Source organism: Phasianus colchicus, chromosome 3, assembly GCF_987193195.1.
Source record: "Phasianus colchicus chromosome 3, bPhaCol1.hap1.1, whole genome shotgun sequence".
Classification (NCBI taxonomy): Eukaryota; Metazoa; Chordata; class Aves; order Galliformes; family Phasianidae; genus Phasianus; species Phasianus colchicus.
Genome location: NC_143438.1, coordinates 89,773,546 through 89,794,096, shown reverse-complemented (window position 1 = coordinate 89,794,096; position 20,551 = coordinate 89,773,546). Strand labels below are relative to the sequence as shown.

Here is a 20,551-nt window from a genome sequence, read left to right as displayed (position 1 = left end):
TGTGTGGAGACTGCAAGGGCAGGAACTTTGTCTGAAGTCTTTAAAACACTGAAACAGAATACAAGACGGCTCAGAGCTAAACGCTTTATCATACTGAAATACCAGTTTCTTCAATATGAGACACGGAAGGCAAAAGATTATCATGTTCTTTTTTTCTCTGAACACAAATAACCTTTGGACTGAGGTGGTCTTTTGCTGCCTACTGTGGCAGCCTCATAAAAAAACAAAACAAAACAACAATAACAAAAAAAAAAAACCACCACCAAAACTCCCCCCAAAATCCCAATATTATCCAGGACTGAGCTTGCTCAATCAGCTTGTATTTACTTTGGATACTTTTGTCAGAAATGTCTTAAATGCCATTTTCAGGAGGGGTTATAAAAATTTAGACATTTTCCACCTTTTATAAAACAGCAAACGTTCAGGACTGCAAGTCAAGAGCCCACTCCAATTAATGCACAATATACTCATTCTGTTTAATCAGTGTCCCTGCACTCGCTGATTGCCTGTTTCTCATTTGATCCTTTTTTAACATAATCCACCTTAAAAATGACAAACCTGCTGAAGATCCCTGAATTAAAAACACTTGGTCCATTCCTTACCATGTACATTAGCTTGCCTGTTCTGTGTCTATTCTCTTCCCATCTATTCTTTAAATTGCCAGCTGCACATAGCAAAACGTGGCTTTCCCCTGTGTTTGCTGCCAGCCTCAACATACTTAGTCCCATTCAGCCTGGTGGGCAGACAGATTTAAGAAGCAATGCCTGTTTCTTCTGCTACTATTTTTTTTCCCCTCCAGTTTTGCATGTTACCAGCTCTGAGACTCACTTCCCTGTAGGTAAAGTAGTTCCTAAGGACTCTTGAGTTTTTCAAGGCTTCTCTGTTTGCTTTTAGGCTCATTACATCCGTGCATTACAGCTATGCCTAGAGGCTTCTGAGCTTTGAGGTGGATGCTGTACAAGCACGGAGTCAACAATAAATAATAATAATAATAATAATAATAAATTAGTACTTAGTTATAAAAACAGCAGATTTTTGTGACAATGGAAGACCGGACAGGCTGAGAGGAGATGGTATTAAAATGATTCAATACTTCAGTATCTCATCAGGTGCATAGCCTTTATATTAATTTATTTTTAAGTGAGATAAGTGGCCAAGAGTGTCTTGTTCTTCATTAACAGCTCATCAATTGGCCGTAGCGTGTTAATGTTAGCAGCAGTTCCTCCAGACGTTGTAAATAATAAATGTTTGCATTGAAATGTTTCTTCTCATTCCTTATTCTTGTCTTGCTTATGTCCTTGCGCTTGCAACTGTTGTTAATACTGTGCTGATGACAGCTCTGTTGTTGTTACAGGGGTCCCTTGGCTTGCCTGGCACCCCGGGGAAGGATGGAGCAAAAGGAGAAACCGTAAGCCTTTTCATTCCTCCTGTGTAATCCTTGCCTTTCAGTGAAAGCCAGGCAGTGGAAATCAATCTGTATTGAGTGGAACATGTCTCGGGGATTTGTATGACAATTTTAGGAGCAGCAGAAACAAATGGCAGGAGGTTAATAGCCTCACCAGTCACTAGTAGTAACGGAGAGTGTCTTGTGGATTAGCCATCCTGAGAGAGCCCAGGGTCAGCTCTGTTGCTGTTCATTAAGCTGGTCAAGGAGGGTGGCAGCTTTTTACCTTAGATATCATTGGGGAAAGGCCTTTAAAATCTTATTTGCTGTCCTCTTGTGGCAGCCATTTGGTGGTGATTGAATGAACTTGGGGAAAGAACTCATTGGAAGGGCAGAAATGCACAAAAGTAGTGATACATATCAGAAAAGGTCTCGTTTTTCTGTCATTTACATCCTGTTTCTGCTTTGTGCAACACTGGACACTTGTCTCACTTGGACAGGTGCGTGATAATTTTCTTGTATTGCTTCCTGAATAGATGCAAACTTCCTGCCTGGTACAATCCGTGATCAGACAGCGACATATGTGGATTTAAAGAATTTCTTATAGGATCTATTTATTGCATCCATCAAATGTACTATGTTATCTCCAGAGACTCAGCAATTGCAGATTGTAGTTGCTGTAAGCTGTTTACTACTTACAGAACCCATTTCTTGCTATTTAAGAGGTTGGGTTTGAAAAATGCATGAATAGCTACTTCAGTTTTCAGTTTGTTTCTTCCTTTCTTCCAGCTTTTTTTTTTTTTTTTTTTTTTGCAAAGAAAGCAGAAAGTAGACTTTCAAATCTCTGCATAATGGTACTCAGCACTATAGATCCAGTTTCCATTCCTGAAGCTGTAAATAATGATGTTTTGAGTTATATGAGCCCCAGAAGATAAAAGATCAGCATTTACCGCTGCTATTGCTGTTATTTACAGGGTGAACCAGGACAACCAGGAGCATTTGGACTGCCTGGGCCAGCAGGTCCAAAGGTAAGCTTGCCACTTCTTTTTTAAATGGATAAGTATATCTTTTACACTGACTTTTTATAGATGTGGATTGTTTGGGTAACTGTTCTTTTCTTTGTGACTCCTTTGTTTTCATTGGTGAATGCAGAAGCTCAAAATGCTCGTTCCTATCAAGACATCTGATAGCATACCAGAAACTAGGTATGGCATATAAAGAGAATACCTTTTATTTGATCAACAGTATAGCTGGAGAATTTGAAGAGAGCACATTTTTGGGGCACAAACCTTGCTTCATGTTTTCAATAAATGTTCTCAACTTTGGCAAAGATTCAGGTGAGAATTATTGTCACTAGTCTGCAACTGGAAAAAATAAAATCATAGTAGATCCTAGCCCGGATAATTACATTTCTGTCTGTTATGGGAGTTTCACTTTGCACCAGTAGACAGTGGCAAAATGTCACAGAACTTGAGCCATCCATCATATTACTGCATCAAACAATGTGCTTCTGAATGAGCATTCGGTGAGGCTTGGCTTACCATCAGAAAAGTGCCTAAGCTTTGAAGCCCTTCGCATGAGCAATGCTTTGTCCTCTTTCCAAAATCTCAGCTCTCCTTGCCTCCCTGGTTAGTGAGAGGATAACTCACCAACAGCTACTTTCATCTGTCTTCCTAAAACAAAAAGAAGGTGGCTCATTACATTGATGAGTGTTTTTCTCAGGGACATTATGCACAGCAAGCTCAGTTCAGCCTATGAAAGGCAAGGCAAGGATAATGGATTGGTTGTTCAGACTTCCTTGATCCAGTTCTGCTCCCATACATGCAAAGGTATTTGAGTGTCACATCTTTCTGGAAGAGCTATCTGGTTTAACTAAACCTCCTGTTGATTTCACTTTTAGCTTTGTTCTCAAGTACGAGTTAAATGCCTGAATACCATTCTAGATGTCATCCTTTTGGGTGTCTCATGTACAGACAGGCTCCTTCTCCAAAATGTCTAATTTTCATTGAGGGAAACGTTCATCATTTCTTTAAGTCTCATTAGGAGTGTATCAGAAGTAATGGTGTATTTGTGGACTAGTGGAAATACTTGGCAGCAATCCCATGGTTCTCTGCAGGAACTGTATTGCCATCAGCAACACGAAGGGTTTGATAGTGGAAGTGGCATGGCAGAATGTTCAGCAGGGGATAAATGACATCTGTAAAGCCAGGCTGTGCTGAGCTGTGTGTGAAGGGACTCTGGATGTTGTTTTGCCCTTCAGTGGAATTAGGAAGTAGATGAAATGATGGGATTCATCACCCAGAAATGACTATCAGCTGCATATCGTCTTTTATATAATAAACAAATATGTGTTTTCTCTGTGCCCTGCATATTTTCCCACAGTGGAATTAAAAGCCAGTAGGCTATATAGTGCCCTGTTTCCTTGTGTTGTGGAGTTCCTCACTCTTGCTTCTCAAAGCTTTTAAAATCAAGCTAAATTGAGGCTATTACCTATACGTCCATAAGGGCTTGATTCTGGAAAAAGCTTCATATTTCCCACAAGGATTGTCAGGCGAAATAATGAGACAATGCTGAGAATAACTTCAGTATTATGGACTGGGCAGGATAGGTGTTGATAGGGCTGAACCTAAACACAGTTTGGTTAGACACTGCCAAGTGCTCCCAGGGAAGAGGTGAGCTTGGCTATCCCCAGCCTCTAAGGTACAATGGCTAAATATAAAATGACTGTGTGCTTTCATAGTGACTTTTACTTATTTTAATGGATGCACTGACTATATGTGGTGCCCTTGAGCTGGATCCTGGCCTGAGCTATTTTAAGAAACAATCCAGGTTTTGCTGACAGGGCCTTAAAATCTAAAATATGAATCAATGCTCCTTTGTAAAGCCCAGCTTCCTTGCTCGTGTGGAATGGATTGTCTAGAGATGGGTGGAGTTAGCATTAGGAAAGTTCATATCTCCAATTGCTGTTGTAATGATTACTTTTTGCCTGATCACTTATTTTAATTTTAAATCATCAGCATCAATACAGGGTTCATGCTCTCCCCAAGGCTCCATCGAGGGCTACCTTGCAGTTTCTGTGGTCATTTGGGATGTGCTCCTTCCCAACTCAATCATCTTCATTTCCACTAAGGCGATCAAGTGCAGCAGTGCTCAGAAACTTTACATGCACCCTAGGAGGTTGAGCACCCTGTTTATCTGCTTGGCTGAATGATTTCCAATCTTTTGCCTCAATAGGAATTGCCAGCAATTTCTTTTAAGGAAGTGCAGGTTTTACAGACCTCATTAATTATGTGATGAAATTTCCAATAGCACAGAAGGGAGTCCTGCAGACTTCTGGTAATAGGACTTCAATCCCCAGAGGTACCCTAAATGGATGATTAGGGTACACATATGGATTACAGGAATGAAATGCCCTTGATAAGTCATCTCTGGCTTTACAGCTTTTGCTGCTCAATGAAGTCTTCAAGGTAGATTGTTTCTGGCTCAGTGTCTTCATCATAAAAATGATTTTCTTCACTCTCCAAACTATCTGGGTAAACTTCAGTGCTCACCAAGATGGGTATTTGATCTTGCTGGCTGCAATTGGGTGGAAACAAAGAAGAGCTCTCAGCACTTGCCTTGTGCTGATCAGGGTCAGAGTGTGGTTATAGAAGGTGCTGTGGTAGACTGGGATGGAAAGAAATATCCACTGTTCAGTGGAGAAGCCTCTCTCATTAATACATGGGAGCCGGAAAGATACTGAGTGGGTTCAAAGTAATACGAGTACAGTACAACCCCTTCACTATATGGCACGCTATATGTGCTTCACTATAGCAGTTAAACAAATCTTGAATTGTTGAGACGACCTTTTAGCTTTTCCAATCCTGCAGCAAATACTGAATCTTTTCCTCCTTTTTTTTTTTTTCCCCCCTTCATCTTTAATAAATAGTTAAAGAGATTTTCTCATGGCTGTCATTGCTGTAGAACTGACACAGACATAGCATTGCTATCTGAACTGACAGATATCTGCACTTAATAGAAAAACAGATGGAGAAGAAAAAATAAGTATTTGAAGTTTAAAGTATTAGGTAAGGCTTTCATTTTGACAAATTTCCTCATTCTTGTTCACTTCAGCTGTCGGAGGTCTCACACTTCTCTGGTTTACCAGACATGATCTCAGCACAGGCCTTGAGTGGGATCAGCAAGTCTTCCCACCCAGACAAATCCACTTTCTCTATCTGTAACTTTTGCTGCCTGTTATAACCATGATTTATGTAACAGTCTCAGTTGGATGTTGATAATCTGGACAACTAATAGCAGGCTTTTGTTTCTCGAGAGGTTTTACCTGAAATTTGATAGTATTATTTTTCTGCACTTTGAAGACAGATTAAGCGCGTGCCTGCTCTCTCTCTGCTCTTAGAGAACTTCCACAGCTGACACTGCAGAGGTCCTCAGGTGCCTGATGATGTAGAGGTCCCAGAGCCAACTTTGCTTGTGCATATACTCAACTCTTGTTAACTTGTTTGTGAATCTCCCCATGACTCTGTGGCATGGTTGGCTTCCATACTGAACACGGGTTCAATTCTTTTAAAACTGGGCTGATGAGCTGCTCACAAGCTTCAGGGCACGGTTTCCTCTGTTTTAAAGAACAAAGTCCTCTGTGGCAAAAGAAGGGGACAGTTTTGGCAATGCTTTGCTTAAAACAGTTGTGAGAAGCTTGCCCACTACAGTTCATCCAGCCTGCCAGGTCTGTGCTTAACAACTGTTGCAAATGAAATCGTCGTTTGGACTAAGGCAAATTGTGAACAGTGGTGCAGCATGAACAGCCTCCAGAACACTTGTGTTGGGACAAAAAAGCCCCATTTCTGCTAACAGTTCATTGAAGACAAGGATTGTATTTTTAAATCTTTTTTTTTTTTTTTTTTTTTTTAATTTATATATTTTAATAAGAAACATCCATCAATAAGAAATGAAGAAATAATTTTAAAATGCAATCCTGATCTATTTCAAAGCCCTGTGCAGTGCAGCAATCCAGTGCTAGAGTTAAACAGATGGGACAGCTAAAAAGAAGGGAGGTCAAATAAGAAACAAGATAATTGGCCAGAAAGATGATGTAAGAAGCCTACCCATCTCTCCTGGCTACCTTGTCAGGCCAAGGCTTTCACCACCAGGTTGTTCTGAGGGCCAATCCTATTCATCTGGGGATCCAGACTATTAACAGGTGTTGAAAGGCACATCAAAGCAATCAGTAAGAGTGCTTTCTATTTAATTTTACCATCTCAAGGAAGAAAATCAGTGCATAACCAGCTGAAGAACTTTTGAAACACCTCTGATTCTCTTGCATTTCTCTCATTTACAGTGAAGATGTGGTCTATTTTGGCCTTTGGGAATATAGAATCATAGAACAGCCTAGAATGGAATGGACCTTGAGTGATCATAAGATCCAACCTTTTGTGAGAAGAAGGAACCTAATTATACTATCTAGCGCCCTGTCCAGTCATGATTAAAAACCTCCCTGATGGAGATCCTACCATATTCCTCGGGAGACTGCTCTAGTGACTCATTGTTCTCACTGCAAAAAAAACCTCTCTCTTACATCAAGATAAAACTTTTTTTGTTGTACCTAGTACAGTTTCCCCTTTTCGTCTTCTCCATATGTCTCCTTCTGAAAAAAGAGCCTCTGGTACTCTTTGCAGCCATCCTTTAAATATTGGAATAGGATGATGAAGTACCTCTGAGCCTTCCATGGTTACAAGACTTCTTCAGTCTTTCCTCATGGGCCACGTTCTCCAGACCTTTGATCATGTCTTTGTTTCTCTTCCTTTGGACCATTTCTGAATCTTTTATGAATTGCTGGGAGTAGAACTGGACACAGTACTGCAGGTTTTGTCAAACGGGATATGGTTTGCCTTCACTGATGCAGCTGACTCATGTTCAGTTTGTTGTCTACCAGGACACCACGGTCCCTTTCAGTAACAAAGATCCTAGCCTGTACAGGGCTCTTTTGTTATGTCATTGCAGGTGCAGAACTTTGCCCTTGTCTTGTTAATGTAGTCATGTAGTTGTTGCTTGCCTGCTCTTTCTGCCTGCCAGGTCTCTCCATAAAATGTCTTTCGCTTTTGATGGGTCCCACCTCACCACCCACTTTAGTAAGTGTTTCACCTCTGAAATGACCTCTAGAGGAACCTTCATGTGGTAGTTTGCCTTTGTAGGGCAATACTGAAAACAGAAGAGTAAAATTTGCTATTGCCTGAGCAAGAGGGACAGCAGAAAACACTGGGGTGCCACTTGGGGTAAGTAGATGAAAAGTCAAGTGCTACTCTGTATATTAGTGCTGAGACAGTCAGGAAGTCTCAACAGATTTCTATAAATCAAGAAGTATGTTACATTTCTGAATAAGTGTTTTTTTCCTTAGTCTTTTATGTGAAAATGTTTGTTATTTTATTTTATCTCAATTCTTTGCCAGGGATCTGAGGGAAAACAGGGTCCCCCAGGTATTAAAGGCTACGTAGGAGCACCGGTAAGTTATGACTATTATTAAGTTTTTGATACTCTAGAAACTTTATCCAGTTTTTCAGTATGTTCTGCCCACTTTCTTTTTTTTTTTTTTTAATTAGCCTGCATACTGTATATCTGACCTCTTACCTGTACTGTGCCCAAATTGTAACACTTTCCTGACTTCATTGAGTTTCTGCTGAATTCTTTAAATGAAAGCTGTACCTAGAGAATTGTCAGTAATAATGACTTGATTACCAAGATAACAGCTGGGAATTTTGTGATACTCCCACTGTAATGCAATTGCTTTGGTCTGTGTTGATGCACCGTTTATATGGTGCTTGAAAACTTCATCAAAACACCAAACAAAAACACGAACTGTCAGCAAATTTCCAATGATATTTTCAAAACTGTCAGTAAGCAGCACTTTGGGCTCATGGGACAAACTTGCCTTGAATGAGTGGACAGCAATACCAAAATAAATCATGTTGTCTCCATCTTGTGGTCTCACCTTTCTAATTACACAGGCAGCCTTAAAGCAGGTGTTGCAAAGACTGATTGGATTTTTTGGTTTTTAATAACCTGGCTATACATCAGTGTGCTTTAATGGCATACCAGACATGTTCATACACTGGAAGATTTCCCTGTACCAGCCAAGGTCTTTCTTCAAAACTCACTACAAAGAGGCCCAGCACATTCAGAATGGCATGGGCACTTTTGTCTTTGCACAGGTGCATGCAGTTTCCTTATAGAGCTGAACTCTGTTTAGCCTGAAGAAAATGACATGAATACAGTGGTGGCATTACCTCATTACCTGCCCATGCTGCAGATTTTTGAAGCATGAATGAGATAAATGGACAAAGATCTGAGAATATTCACTCCTGCTCCTTGACTTTCCTTCATGTATGAGAAGCGAAGCATCTACATGTAGTGCACTGTCACCAAAGGCTGTGTTCATGTCCATCATCAGACTAACATTTGGCTTGAGTTGTTGGGAAGCAAGAAGGCTGCAATCATCCACACAATGTATATGAGGGCCTCATGGTTATTGCTGCGTTAAAAGAGCCATGTTTAAAACCTCACCTCATCTGTTTTTTGGAACTAGTATGGTTATTGCTTTGCGGTATGGAAGCAGTGCATGCTCATTTCAGGTCATTAGAGATAGACAGGGCTGAGCAGTTTGCTCACAGTCAAGCATAGCATGAAATCTGAATATCATAATAGTTAGGTAAGTTACCCTATGGAACAAATAATTCCAGACAGATAGTTCTCATTAGTTTGGAGTTAAGTCTTCAGTGTAGTGTAAAGTTTAAAAATAAATATATTATAATAAGTGATTTAAGCTTCAGCAGTTTTAGAAAGGTCACTACTGACTGAGCGTATTTGTCCGCCTGTAGCCATTAGCTGATTGCACAGTTGCTACAAAATAGATGGTGCTTCCTGTGCCAAGAGAGGGTGAAATCCATTCCTGCCCATTGAGTTGATCTCCAGTGTTAGCATTGCTGTCATTCATCAAACCAGTCTCCAGCAGATGATTCTGATGTACCAGGGAGAAGATGAATTACACCATCCAGTTGAACTCCAGCATTGGTTTCACAGTGCTCAAATACACTTTGGTCTCCAGGACAGGGATTATTTAGCATTTGTCGATTCTCAGAGATGCCTGCTGTCTGACTAGCTACTGCATCCAAAACCACCAGGAATGGGCATTCTTCCTTGTTTATGCAATGGGTTTTTCCAGCAGTATTGTCTGTTTGTGAGCAATATGAAAAATGCTCTGTGCTGGATGGTTTCCAGATCGTCTGCAGCTGTGATGTGTTCCCTGTCCCTCCACATTGCTGCTGGCAGGAGGATTAGGTGTCTGGGAACAATTGCAGAGTTGCAGTAACATATTATTACACAGGGTCCACAGGTCATCCTTGCTGTGAGTCTTCTTAACCATGCTTGTGGACAGCTCTGGGGACTGGTAACACAGTAAATGTCCTTGAGGGTCACTTGAATAGACTGTGCAGACATCCGTTGATTTGGGGACTAATTGGAGGAACTATGTGTTTTCTTGCATTGAGTTGTATAATCCCTTTTTCCTCTTATTTCTAGGGTTTACAAGGAGAAAGAGGAGAAAAGGGAACACGAGGAGACAAGGTATTCCTTCTGCATACTTTGAAAAGCCACACTACTCTTTACCTTTGTCCTTTAGGCCAGAAGCTCTGAAGGGTGATGATGGAGAGTTTCTTAACTGCTCTGCACCTTCTAGTACTGTCCACAAACAGCCTCCTGTGAGAGTGCAGGAGGAGTTTGCGGATCTTTGCTGTCTACTAAGCACACATTTAGATCTTTTACAGCTGGGGAGAGAGGAAAAGAGAGGAAGATTCGGGTAATAGGATGTCGCTGAGTAGAGTTAGTGGGGTGTCCACACTGTGTGCAGTGTGATCTCTAAAATAAGTCTTCATCCAGCATTTCTCTGTCTCACTGTAGTTTCTGAAATTATACAACTTCTACATTTCTGTATTCTCTCATCACTGTAAGCTCAGTTTTTAATGAGTACAAGGTAGTTTCTCTATTAAGAGATTCATCCAACAAGTGCTGCTTCCAATTTCCTGTTCTCTTCTGTCTGGGACTAGTGGTTTTACACAGCATAGGACTCTCTAGGATTTGAACTACATTGGTTAAGGAAAGAAACTAAGTGCCCATTATACCCACAGTGTACATTTAGAAGAGCCGGGCAGACACACAGCCTTTCATTATTTCAGTTTGCTTGTCATGTTTGGAGAGATCTCAGATATGCCCACACTTCTGCTGCAGACCTGCCAGCTAGTGCTCAAAGTTTCTTAGATATGACACTGCCAGGAGAAATGGGTGCTGGGCAGATCCTTTCCTGGGACACGTGGCACAACCATGCTCTCAGCCCAGCCAAAGTTGTCCATCTTTTCCTCCAGGCAGGACTGGCTTGGTGTGTTGTGCATAGCTTCCTCTGCTGCTTTTCTGGAGGTAAGGTTGTCTAATCTGCTGGAATATTTGGCTCCCAGAAGGAAATCCATCTTTCTGACATCACTATGATGGGAGAGGAAGCTGGAGCTGTGTGTGGGCTGATGACCGATTAAACTAGAAAAAGATTGAAGTGCAAAAGAAATAAATTAGGTTTTGTTTCATTACAAAGACATGAACAAATAGTGATCCTTTTTTTTCTCTCTCTTCTTTTCCTGTATTTTTTTCTATTCTTTTTCCTGAAGTAGACAGATCTCTGCTACAGCAATCGTGCTTTGATTTTTTTCCTGACTCTAATGCTCTTCTCAGAGCACCCACTGCCATTACTTTAACTTTCACCAGCTGCTATTGCTGCAAAAAACAGTGGGCGTTGATGTGGCGGGCCAAATATTTCCCTGTCTGCTCTTCAGTCTGTAATTTGAAGACTGACACCTACGCAACCTGTGTTTCTTCTCTGCCTGAGAAAAAGAGTGTTTATTGTATCACACAGGAGTGCTAACCCATGCACTGAGTATTGGTCTATTCATAGAATCATACAGAATCATTAAAATTGAAAAAGACCACTAAGATTATCTAGTCTAACTCTCAACCCATCCCCATCATGCCCTCTAAACCATGTCCCTCAGTGTCACATCTACCCTAGTATGCCTAGTATGATAAAAGACCTAACATCCCATAGTAGTATCCCATCTTGCCATCATGTTCTTATATCCTATGACCCCTAATGAAAATACTGAGGTTTTATAGTGAGGTTCCCAAAGCCAGTACTGTTGGTTACATCTGCACTTCAGGAGACCCACTCCATAAGGGAAGTGAAAGCTCACATCTTTTAGTGTCCAGTGGGCTCACTGTGGACTTCTGTAGAATTCTATTTTCAACAAATCAGTGCATACTGATGTATCAATTTCTTTCAGCAAAGTAAGGTCTTGAAGTGAAAATTTGAGAATAAATCTTTTGGAGATTTTTTTTCTTTTCAGAAAAAAATGTTCTTTATCTAAATGGCCTTTTTTCAAAGAAAGAAAAAAGTAATATAAAGTAACAATTTTTTTCTGAAGAAACATTGGAATGCACAGTTCTTTAGAACATTTTCAAACACCTCTAGTGTTTGCATTTGTATAAATAATACATTTGCCTTTCCCAGTTACTAGCAGTAGGAATATTGACTCTTTTCTGTTTTGGCAGATGAATGAGCATGTGTGAAGTACTCACTGCTGCAGTGTATTGATGCTAAAACATTCTCCTGAGAATCGAGTGCTCATTTTGTCAGCAACCCACCAGATTGTCGTTTCCTGCAAGTCACAGATTCAGGATGCTCACAGTTCAGTTAGGCAGTGCAAATGTTTTTATGAACTTGGAAACTACTGCCCCAGTATCAAGTAGGTCTGGATATCTTACAGCGGTTTTTCAGCTGCTTTTTGTAGGGTAGAGGTCTCTCTAATTTCACTCCCTGAGTGCATCTTTTTGAAATAACCTTTTGTTACAAGGCCGATTGATTATCTAAAGGGGGAAAATAAGTCAATTGATTTGCAAATCCATTTCTGAATGCTGAATTAAGGCAGACTTCAAATTAAACCCAATGAAAATAATGATAAAGGTCTGATGGATTTACTGTGGGATATTGATAAGAATTAAAAATTCCAAAAAGTAAAAAAAAAAACACCAAAAAGAAACATTAAAAAAAAGTAAAGTTAATACTCTGCTGTCACTCCTTGTGCTTCTATAGTTTGTTTTCACATGTACTTTTATGTTAGCACTAGCAGTGTGTGCATGTATTTGATCCTTTGAATTCTGCACCATGTGCAGGATTGAGGCAAAAAGTGTTATGTTTACAGAGATTTGAGCAATTATGCAGTAAGAGAAAGACCCTATTCAAAGAGTTTTAAACTGAAGTGGCTACCTGGGAAAGGGTTACAATCTCTAGGGAAAAATAAGTTTAATGAGAGCATGGCACTGATTCTTGTCATCATTTCTCTTGATGACCTGCTTTATAGAATATGAAATGTGTGTATTAAGTTTGACTGTGGGGGTACAGTAGAGGTCAGGATCAGAATTCAAAATGGTCCTTAAAATGTAATACCACAAAGCTGAAGGTGATATTGAGAAGGAGCAAGTAGAGGATGCTACATATGTGTAGAACCCCTAATTGCACACTGCTGCAGATTGGGAATTAAGATTAAGGTCCTGCCCTGCAAGAGGTTGTTTGGGTAAAACAAGTGTCATCTTGGGATTTAAACAGAAGAGTAGTCTACAAATTGTGAAATAGTCTTTCTTCTCAGAGATAGCCCCACTTGAGCTCAGCTTCAGGCATCCAGTTACAGTGAAGGCATGGGAAAATTGAATAATGCCCAAACTGAGAAGCAAAACTGATAAGAGATCTGAAAAATATGGCCTTTAAGAAAAGTTGAAAGTATTAAGGTGGTTTAGTCTGGGGTTTGAAGTTCTAAGGGGAAGTTTTGTAAGTCTTCTGATACATAAAAGGCCATTGTAAAGATGAAGGGAACAGCCTGTTCTTTCTGTCCAGGGGGCTTAGGAAAGAAGTACTTGTTTGAAACAGTAGCAAGAAAAGTCAGGTTTAGATATAGGGTAAAAAACATATCTACAGGTATTGAAAGTAAAATAGTGGAATAAATTGCCTGTGGACTTTAGGGACTGTACGTCTCAGAAAGCATGTAAGAATAGATTAATTGATCCCTCAGGTTAAAGAAAACAGAGGTGAAAAATAAAGCATTTATCTGTGTAAAAGTGACCTGTTGCTGCATTGTGACTTCATTATTTTTGTTAGAGCTGTTCCAAATTGATATTCTCCTGGTACAATTTATCTGGTTTACTGGAATCTGGCTCAGCAGGCAGAGGATGGATGCCCAGGTGGAGATCTGGCATACAACCACTTCTCATCTCAAAATTCACATCCCGGATACTTGATGCTGAGTTTTCTAGACAGACAAGTGCCAACACTTAGCAAAATTAGAAAGGATAAAAGTTTATAAATCAGTACACTTGGCTCACCTCCTTGTTTCTGGATGCTCCTAGCAACTTTGCGGAGAACAACTCTTCAGGAATTTTCTCTTTTGGGATTATATGAATTGCTCTTCTTGTATCTTTATGCTTGAAAGGAAAAACATGGATGGCTGTTGTAAAACACTAGTCTAAACATCATAGATTTGTTATAATGGTTCTTTCTCATCCTCCTCCAGGGAGAACGAGGTTTAGACGGGTTCCCAGGAAAGCCAGGTGTGGAAGGGAAACAGGTATGTGGTAAATCCTCAACTGGAGGCTTTTCTTTGGAGTGAGTACAAATTGCCTTAAATTTGTGAGCTATCTTGGACAACTGGTGAGTTACGGCAGGACTCTTGCATCTGCAGTTTTTGGAATCCTTATCCTAAGGCTCTGTGTTGGCACACTCTGATATTCCTTCTTATTTTTTCCTCCCTTTTCTTTTTTCTCTTTTTCCCTTATTTTCCTTTTTTACACGTTTTCTTCTTTTTCTACTTTTTTCTTCCTTTTTTTTTTCTTATATTTTCTCTTTTTCTTTTCTTTTCTTTTCTTTTCTTTTCTTTTCTTTTCTTTTCTTTTCTTTTCTTTTCTTTTCTTTTCTTTTCTTTTCTTTTCTTTTCTTTTCTTTTCTTTTCTTTTCTTTTCTTTTCTTTTCTTTTCTTTTCTTTTCTTTTCTTTTCTTTTCTTTTCTTTTCTTTTCTTTTCTTTTCTTTTCTTTTCTTTTCTTTTCTTTTCTTTTCTTTTCTTTTCTTTTCTTTTCTTTTTAAGACTTAAGTTATAACACAGTACGCATTTAAAAATGCCAGTGCTTGGAACACAATAGGTTAGAAGTCTGTCTGAATTTTCATTAAAGACTTAAGGAAGCATTCATAAAAATGTAGCTGAGCCTGACTTTTATAAAGTTGTGGATTTTTTCCATCCACAACTTGAAAGGAGGAGAACTGAATTTAATGTGTTTGATTTCAGTATAAAATCTTGGAACTATTTACATTTTTAAAACAAGATAAAACTGGAAAGATATTCTATAAGATCAGTACACTTCTGCTGATTAGAGAGATAATGCTCTGTATCTAAAACTATTATCCATACATCCCACAGGATGGGATTTATGGATTTCGTAACTCAGTGTGCTATACCTAATGATAGACATTCTTAAGGATCTTCTGGTCTAAATAGCAGAGGATGGAGTAGGAAGAAGAGACTAAAATGGGATGTGATTTGGCAGAAGTCATGCAGCTATTGTTGCCACCCTTGAGCCTACTACATCTGCATTCTAGTCACTATCTGTCACTGCTCCCTTCTTTGGAAAGGGTCATTTGAATGCATGTTTTCTCATTTGCAGAAGTTGAGAAGCTGCCTAACTACTTTGCTTTTGCTCCTTTGGAGATCAGATGTTCAATTTGAGTTGGTTAGAAAGTCATTTTGTTTCCCTTTCAGAGGTGACAAGGTATAGTGTCGTAAACAATCCTAGCCTTTGTTGAACTACACCTTCCTTTCTGCGAGATAGAGATTATCATGCTACTTTTTTTTTTCCTGTTTCTCTGTGGGAGGTTTGATCGTTAATCATCTCTTTCTCTCTGCACTGTTCCTCAGCCATGTTTTATCCTATACTATGAAGTATTTCTCTGGTTAGTGTTTATCACTACCCTTATAAGACAGAAATGTTTCCTGGTGCTAGATGTGGCACTGCAATCTCAATGAACTATGTTCACTGTGCCCATTGCGTTGTTTACAAAACTGGTTTGCACTTGCAACAAATGTGGATGAAGCAAGAAATTGAGGGATGTAAAGGTGGATGCTGATGTTTACTGCTTCTCAGGAACAATTTCTCCAACTGACAGCCTATTACAGAAGTTGCATTATTCTGAAGCTTTCCTGCCTTATTCATGTCTTGCACTTAGCAGTGGGCAAATCTTCATGCCTGCACTTTATCCTAAATTTTCTGTTTGATACTGATACACTCCTTGATGTGCAATCCTCTTCAACCAGCTGGAATTGAAGGGCTGTTATCGTGCTTGCTGTGGCATCTCCATCCTTATTCCCCTTCTTGTCTATGTAGTAGAGACAAAGCAGTCTTGTGTGCATTAGCTTATACTACTGTGCAGTTGGACATAGCTGATTGTAGTGTTAACATCCAAACCTGCAGCCTTCTGTTTCTCCAGTACTTTAAGGGAAATTGCTATTGATGGCCTGGTGTATGTAAAACAGTTTTTTGTTTGTTTGTTTGTTTGTTTTTTTCCTATTCACAGGGTCCTGCTGGCAGCCCAGGCCCGCCAGGTGGCAGTGGGCCCAAAGGAGAAAAGGTGAGTTGGGATGGCATACATGAGAAGGGTTTAAAGACACATTTATTACTTCCTCCGTGAGCCCCAGTGCTGGAAATATCAGGACTGTTGGCTTAGTACTTCTTTCATTTGTGTATGAGTGAAACTTGTATAGATATAAATGTGTAACTTTTCTGATATTGGTTCAGACAGACACAGATGTACGTGAGGGGTAAACAGGTCTGGTTATAGCTCTGCTGCTCAAGGCTTAACCTTCTTTGTGGGAGTAAAAGCACTTCATTATTTTGCAGGGTTACTAAAGTTTCCAGGACAACCTTATCTTTTCCTTCTTGCTCATGCTGACATGTTTTTGATATCCCCCGTTTATCATAAATAGGAAGATATGCCTAGCTCTGTGTTTTATTTCTCCTTTCCTCATCCAAGTAGTGAGCCTTACCCAAGAATACAGACATTAAAATGAATCTAATTACTTTCTGGTTCATATTCAGAAGATCTAAGTGAGGTTTCAGAAGGAGCTCTTATCCATAGGTTGTGGTTGGACTTGATGATCTTGAAGGTCTTCTCCAACTGAGCAATTCTGTGATTCTCTGATTCTATGGAGTTAACAAGAGATAGGAAGATCTTTGTGCTCCAGCATGAGTGAAGTAAAGAACTTCATAATCTTGATTCATAAGTCTTCATCCTTATCTCTGTTGTGGCTGCATCTGGCTCTTCCAGAAAATGTTTAGCTCCTTGTTCCGTTTTCATTGTAGATGATGTATGTCTCTTCAGTCCTTCTGACATACTGTGGACCTTCTTTAGAATAAATAACCAATAGTAATTAAACATGTCTTAAGAGGAAAGAAAATGAATGGCATGTTGGGTCAAACAGACTTACATAAATAATGAAGAAATAGAGTGTGAAAGGAAGATAAATGATCATTTTTGCATTGGACTGTACCTAAAGTAAAGGAGATGCTGGAGTCTTAAAGCATGATAAAGAGTGGGATCTGCTGGAGACGAACTGCTGGAACAAACTGATAGCCTGGGTGGCAGTAAATCATTCAGAGTGGATGTAGCATCTCAGTGTCCTGCAAATACTTATAACGTCATTCTGCACTGTAAAAATGACTTAAGGAAAACGGCACCATTTTAAGACAGTATCAGTGAAATTGGTGTATATCATTATAGTAACAGAAGACAATCAGTTTCTGCTTGTATTCATATGCAGAGTGAAGAAACAAGTTAAATGGGTTGCATATTTGTATCTATCAACTCTGGGATGGTACAGAAATTGGAAAAAGCTGAGAGGTCTGCTTTTGTTCTGTGTTACATTTTGTGTTATGTTGTACTTTGTCTTACCTTACTTTTTTTTCTTTTTCATTTTTGTCCTTTCTTTCAGGGTGAACCAGGTCTCCCCGGATTGCCAGGCTCTTCAGTAAGATTTTTGTTTTTATTATCTTCATCAAATATTATAAGCTTTATTGTGTGAAAATAGAAGATGGAAAATGGGAATTTGAAGGCTCTCTTAAATGCAGTATTCTTAAATGGATTTCAAAAAAAGTGAAATTTATGCCAGTTAAGATTTCTGAAGAAGGACCATGATAAGTTCAAATAAGGAGATGTGCTGCCAATACTTTTGGGAGATTCTGAAGTGTGAAGATGAGGACTTGAAAAGAAAGCATCACCTCAGGTACATCTGATAAAGCAATGCTGTGACATGACTGTGAGTTTTTCAGGACAATCACTGAGCCATGCTGACAAAAGTGGTAAAAGAGCAGTCTGAGAACATAAAGAGAGGCTGATCTTTGCTGTGGCACAAGCTTTACATGTTTTTAAGCATCCCTTTCTTTTCAATGATGCCTTCAGTGAAACCAAAAGTATCATTAGCAGGGGCACAAGATGTCTAGAGTTCATTTCCGAGTGTATGGAGAAAGAAAATGCACAGAAAAGTATGCATAGGAGAGGTTTAAGACTGATTTCTGCAGGGAATGGTAACAAAGCTTTTGGAGTATATCCATTTTGCTTTCCAAAAAATGGATTAAAATAAGGAAATAGTCCTTTAGGTCTATTGGTGGAAAGCAATAAAGCAGCCACTGAGACCAATAACACTGAATATAAAATTGTGCTAATGAAGAACTGAGAGGACTGACAGCTGTCAGTCACAGCCAGTTTGGTTGCACTGAGGAGTGCTTGCTAACTAATTTATATTGATGAGATAATGAATTATCTTACTGCTTATACAGCCATACAAACCCTGTCACAGGCAGCTGAGTGAGCAAACCCTGATTTGCTTGAATAGAATATATCCCTCCAGCATGCACACTGGGGGAATGATGGGGGGAGAAGAATACACTGTGTGGGACCATCATACTCCAGCACCTCTTTGTTGTCTTTTTCAGTTTTCCCCTTGATGACTCTACATTTTTATTACAGGTACCTATTGAAGGCCTGAAAGGAGAGCAAGTAAGAGAGATTTGATATCTGTGCATCCATTGCAAAGGTGTTTCATGTGCTTCCACTGCCTGTTGGATTAGATTTTGCTTTAAAATGGCATTTCAAAATTAACGTGGATAGAAGCATTGTCAGAGAATCAAGAAACAAGTTAACATATAGTGGGGACTATAAACTTAAACAAGAGGGAAAAGGATAATGTCCTTCTGAAGTGCAGTGAATCTGACATGAGTGACAAGTGTAAATTGGAAAGATTGAGCTACTCAATTCTTCAAATCTTGGACAGTGTTAATATAAAAGTTATCGCTCAGAATTCTGTGATTCTGTGATTCTGTGAAACTGTATCTGGAATATCCAGGGTATCCCAGTGTCTTTGTTAACTTACAACCTTTGAGGAAGAGAGAGTCAGTTATGGTTAAATGATGACTAGGCATGGATGGATCATTCTGCATGCACTGCAATCAGTGCTGGTAATTCAAGTAGCTAAGAATTAAATCAGCTGGTCTCTGTACTGCTGCTTTGGGAACAATGAGGAGAGGGGTGGTGTAGGTCTTGTACAGCTTACTTGTATGAGAACCATATGATTTTTCCTGCCAATATTTTAATCCTTTTTTTTCTTAACTTCTTTCTGCAGGGAGAGCCTGGCCCACGAGGACCTCAAGGCCAACCTGGACTTCCTGGACTCCCAGTAAGTAGTTTCTCTTACTGCTTACAGTCCTCAGAAACTGAAACACAGACTGATGTGAGGCATACATGCACAACATTATACATTACCCAGGCACTGAGGTCTTATACATTGCCCACAGTTTTCTTCACCAGAAAAACCTGTAAGCTGTCATAGACTGATGATCAAAGAATGTTTGCTGCAAGGGGGTTGGCTTTACCCCACAATGTCCCAGCTATAATAAGAGGTGGGTATGTGTGTTTGTATCTCAGCAAGGAATACAACACAGTATTAGCAATAATTTAGGCACACTTGCATTTTTTTAACTTATTTGTGTCTTCCAGGTACGTTATATAACACAACTATGTAGTAAATTTCACATTAGACTGCTGCCTGATTTGCACATAGTCTGTATTTCCTCACTTTTTAATTTTTCCTTGTTACACTGTTGATTGATTTTGTAAAATTGATTGCGTTGTGAAGGTTTACTTAGGTAAATCTGATTTTGACTATGTGATTTAAACACTGTTGTGTACTTTGTATTTAATCAAGGAATTGTCATTTTTCTGTATCCCATTTTCTTATTCTCTTCTTCTCACAGGACAACATAACTATCAGATAAGTGTTGTCTAAGTGCCACGCAGTAACTGTAGCCCATCATTATTAGGAAACAGTTTAAAAGTTCATTAGTTTTTCTTAGTTGGTTAACCTTCTAAAAATATTTTTACTTTTAAAGGGAGAGGCTGGTCTAGAGGGCAAGCCTGGAGTCCCAGGTTTACCAGGTCAAAGGGTGAGTTGCTCTTTTTATTTAATGTTAAGTCTCAGTAGGCCAGGGACAGCATTGTTCAGTAAGTATTGGTATTTTTACTCATTTTATGTATACTTTTCCATTTATTTAAGGATCCTTGAAGCCTGGATCCTTTTTCCTATTCCCTCTTTATGGTCCAGCAACATTCAGTACCTCTTGGATTCCACAAACTGTATTGCAATGCCCTGTTGCCCTGAGAAATTTTCTTTCTTGTCCTTTGCTCTCCTCTCTTTGTCTCTGTTCCTTGCTGTCAAGATGATTCTTACTCCTCTTCCCCATGGGATCCTACGTTAATTATATTGATGGTTATCAGAGGTAGAATTAATGGAAACTTTATTTTCTAAAGGAATATTCCTAAGTCATACTCAGCCAAATGGTTAGTCTTTCAAAAACAAAGCAAAATATTTTCTATAGAAAAAGCAGTGACTAATAAGAAAAAATAAAAATCTGCTGGAAATATATTTTGAGCACTGACAAATATCACTTTGTGCCATGCTTATTGGTAAATGCTACAAGAATGTAAAATC

General features: G+C 39.3%; 1 protein-coding gene across 2 annotated transcripts in view; it reads left to right on the top strand.

Annotated features, from left to right (window-relative positions):
• Nucleotides 1–20,551, top strand: part of COL22A1 (collagen type XXII alpha 1 chain) — a 224,729-nt gene that overhangs the window by 118,124 nt on the left and 86,054 nt on the right. For both annotated transcript variants that reach the window (XM_090138032.1, XM_090138033.1), the window contains exons 14-23: nucleotides 1,355–1,408; nucleotides 2,359–2,412; nucleotides 7,830–7,883; nucleotides 9,956–10,000; nucleotides 14,038–14,091; nucleotides 16,087–16,140; nucleotides 17,501–17,536; nucleotides 18,535–18,564; nucleotides 19,187–19,240; nucleotides 19,953–20,006. In XM_090138032.1, the coding sequence (XP_089994158.1) occupies nucleotides 1,355–1,408; nucleotides 2,359–2,412; nucleotides 7,830–7,883; nucleotides 9,956–10,000; nucleotides 14,038–14,091; nucleotides 16,087–16,140; nucleotides 17,501–17,536; nucleotides 18,535–18,564; nucleotides 19,187–19,240; nucleotides 19,953–20,006 (489 nt within the window). The remainder of the gene's footprint in view (nucleotides 1–1,354; nucleotides 1,409–2,358; nucleotides 2,413–7,829; nucleotides 7,884–9,955; nucleotides 10,001–14,037; nucleotides 14,092–16,086; nucleotides 16,141–17,500; nucleotides 17,537–18,534; nucleotides 18,565–19,186; nucleotides 19,241–19,952; nucleotides 20,007–20,551) is intronic.